Source organism: Buceros rhinoceros, unplaced genomic scaffold (assembly GCF_000710305.1).
Source record: "Buceros rhinoceros silvestris isolate BGI_N320 unplaced genomic scaffold, ASM71030v1 scaffold27901, whole genome shotgun sequence".
NCBI classification, from domain to species: domain Eukaryota; kingdom Metazoa; phylum Chordata; class Aves; order Bucerotiformes; family Bucerotidae; genus Buceros; species Buceros rhinoceros.
The window spans coordinates 1,333-3,022 of NW_010396353.1; the positions used below are offsets into that span (position 1 = coordinate 1,333).

The window sequence follows — 1,690 nt, forward strand, 5'->3', positions numbered from 1 at the left end:
AGCTTTAGAGGAGTGAAAATTCTAGAACCGAGAAAGCTGAGTTCTCATATCACCACAGTGATACAAGTCACAATTCTAACTCCCATTTAAAAAGCTACTGCTACCTGGTTTTCCACCTGTAATCTGCCCACTTCAGTGGTAATCTGCTCAGTCCCTGGGTCAGCATCAGTGCTGGGTGCAATTGTTTACACTAATCTCTTGGCTCTTTCAACATCTCTGAGGTTCCACACTCTCTCCCCATGCCACAAAGAGATCAGGAGCTGCTCAAATTAAATTCCTTTATTAATGGAATGATTTCAATAGACCAAAAATGAAATGGGTGAAAGGAATGCATGTCCTTTATGGTTTCCAGAAAAAAAGTAAATATTGTCTACATACATTATACAGCTTTCTTTTAAAGAAAATTTAATACAGTCCATAGCAAAGCAAGCAATCTGTAGAAATGTATCGTTACGTTGCTACTACAAACTATTTACATTGGATAAAACCCAGGTGTCTCAAAGCCAGCTTTAACCTTGATTAGTGTCATGATTTTGTGTATCTTGCCTGCCTCTCCCCTTTTTGCTCTTATATATAAATCAGTTGTTAACAAGGTTACAAAAAGTGAGCAATCACTAAACAATCACAAAACAATCTCTGAGTAGCAGAGACAGGGAGCGAGCTCCCTTCCTCACTAACCAGCACAAATACTCTGTCACCCTCCTTTAAGAACTAAGGAGTTTGTAACCTCTCTGCAGGCTCTTCCCACATCCAACCATTTGTTTCTCCAACCAAATTACTTTCAGTGCTAGGAATCCCTGCGAAGGTAATCCCTGGTACAAGAATATACATTTTAAATATATGTATTTCAAAGGAGTGTATTCTCTTCCAGCAGGACCGTGTGCTGTCTCTGCAAATGCATGTTCACAGTAAAACCGTGTCAAATAAATATTTCAAGGAACTAGCGCAGTGCATCCAGTTTCACTTTCCAAACGGAAAGTGGTTTGTCTGCTTTTAGTGGTGGTATAAGGCAGAGACTTCTTTATACAAATTCAACTTTGCTAAGTCACTATCATGAACAAAGAAATCCTGCCTGATTACAAAATACTTGATTAACAACTCGGCCAAATGAAGAGATAGATTTATTACACACCAAAGCTACTTGCTGAAAAGAACTTCACTGCCGGTTTCATAGCAGAGATACAGCACAGATAGTATATTTTTTCAGTTTGCAGAAAAGATTAATCAGGATAGTTTGTCCATTCGGTCAAACATTGCTCTGCTGTAACAACATCGTTCTCAGTTCCCTCTCTCTTTGATCCTCCTGCCTGTATTTCTCCTCTAGTCTTTGTTTTTCAGAATCCATACTATAAAAAATGGAATCTGTGCTTCTCCTAATCTTCTCAAACTGACTGAAATCCGCAACATACTTTCCATTTGGAGAGAGGGAAACCACAGGCACGAACTCGTAGCCCCAGTGGATCTCCTCAGGGATGTAGGAAGTCCTGCTTTGGCAAACAGCACTGGTGGACTCCACTGTGGCGTTCAGGAGCACCACAAGCTCGAAGTCCTTCTCCTTGAGATTCTGAGGTGTGAGATCTCTCAAAGGACTGCTTTCATCCAAAATATGGTAGAAGGTTAAAGGCAAAATGAGAAACGGACTCTCTGAAGAGGAGTCAACATTGAACTTGACACTGGCTTGGTTCCGCAG

General features: G+C 40.5%; 1 protein-coding gene across 1 annotated transcript in view; it reads right to left on the reverse strand.

Annotated features, from left to right (window-relative positions):
- Window positions 1–1,246: 1,246 nt before the first annotated feature.
- KCNJ15 (potassium inwardly-rectifying channel, subfamily J, member 15) overlaps window positions 1,247–1,690 on the reverse strand; it is a 1,648-nt gene continuing 1,204 nt past the window's right edge. Inside the window, exon 3 of the mRNA XM_010145892.1 lies at window positions 1,247–1,677. Coding sequence (XP_010144194.1) covers window positions 1,247–1,677 — 431 coding nt within the window. The remainder of the gene's footprint in view (window positions 1,678–1,690) is intronic.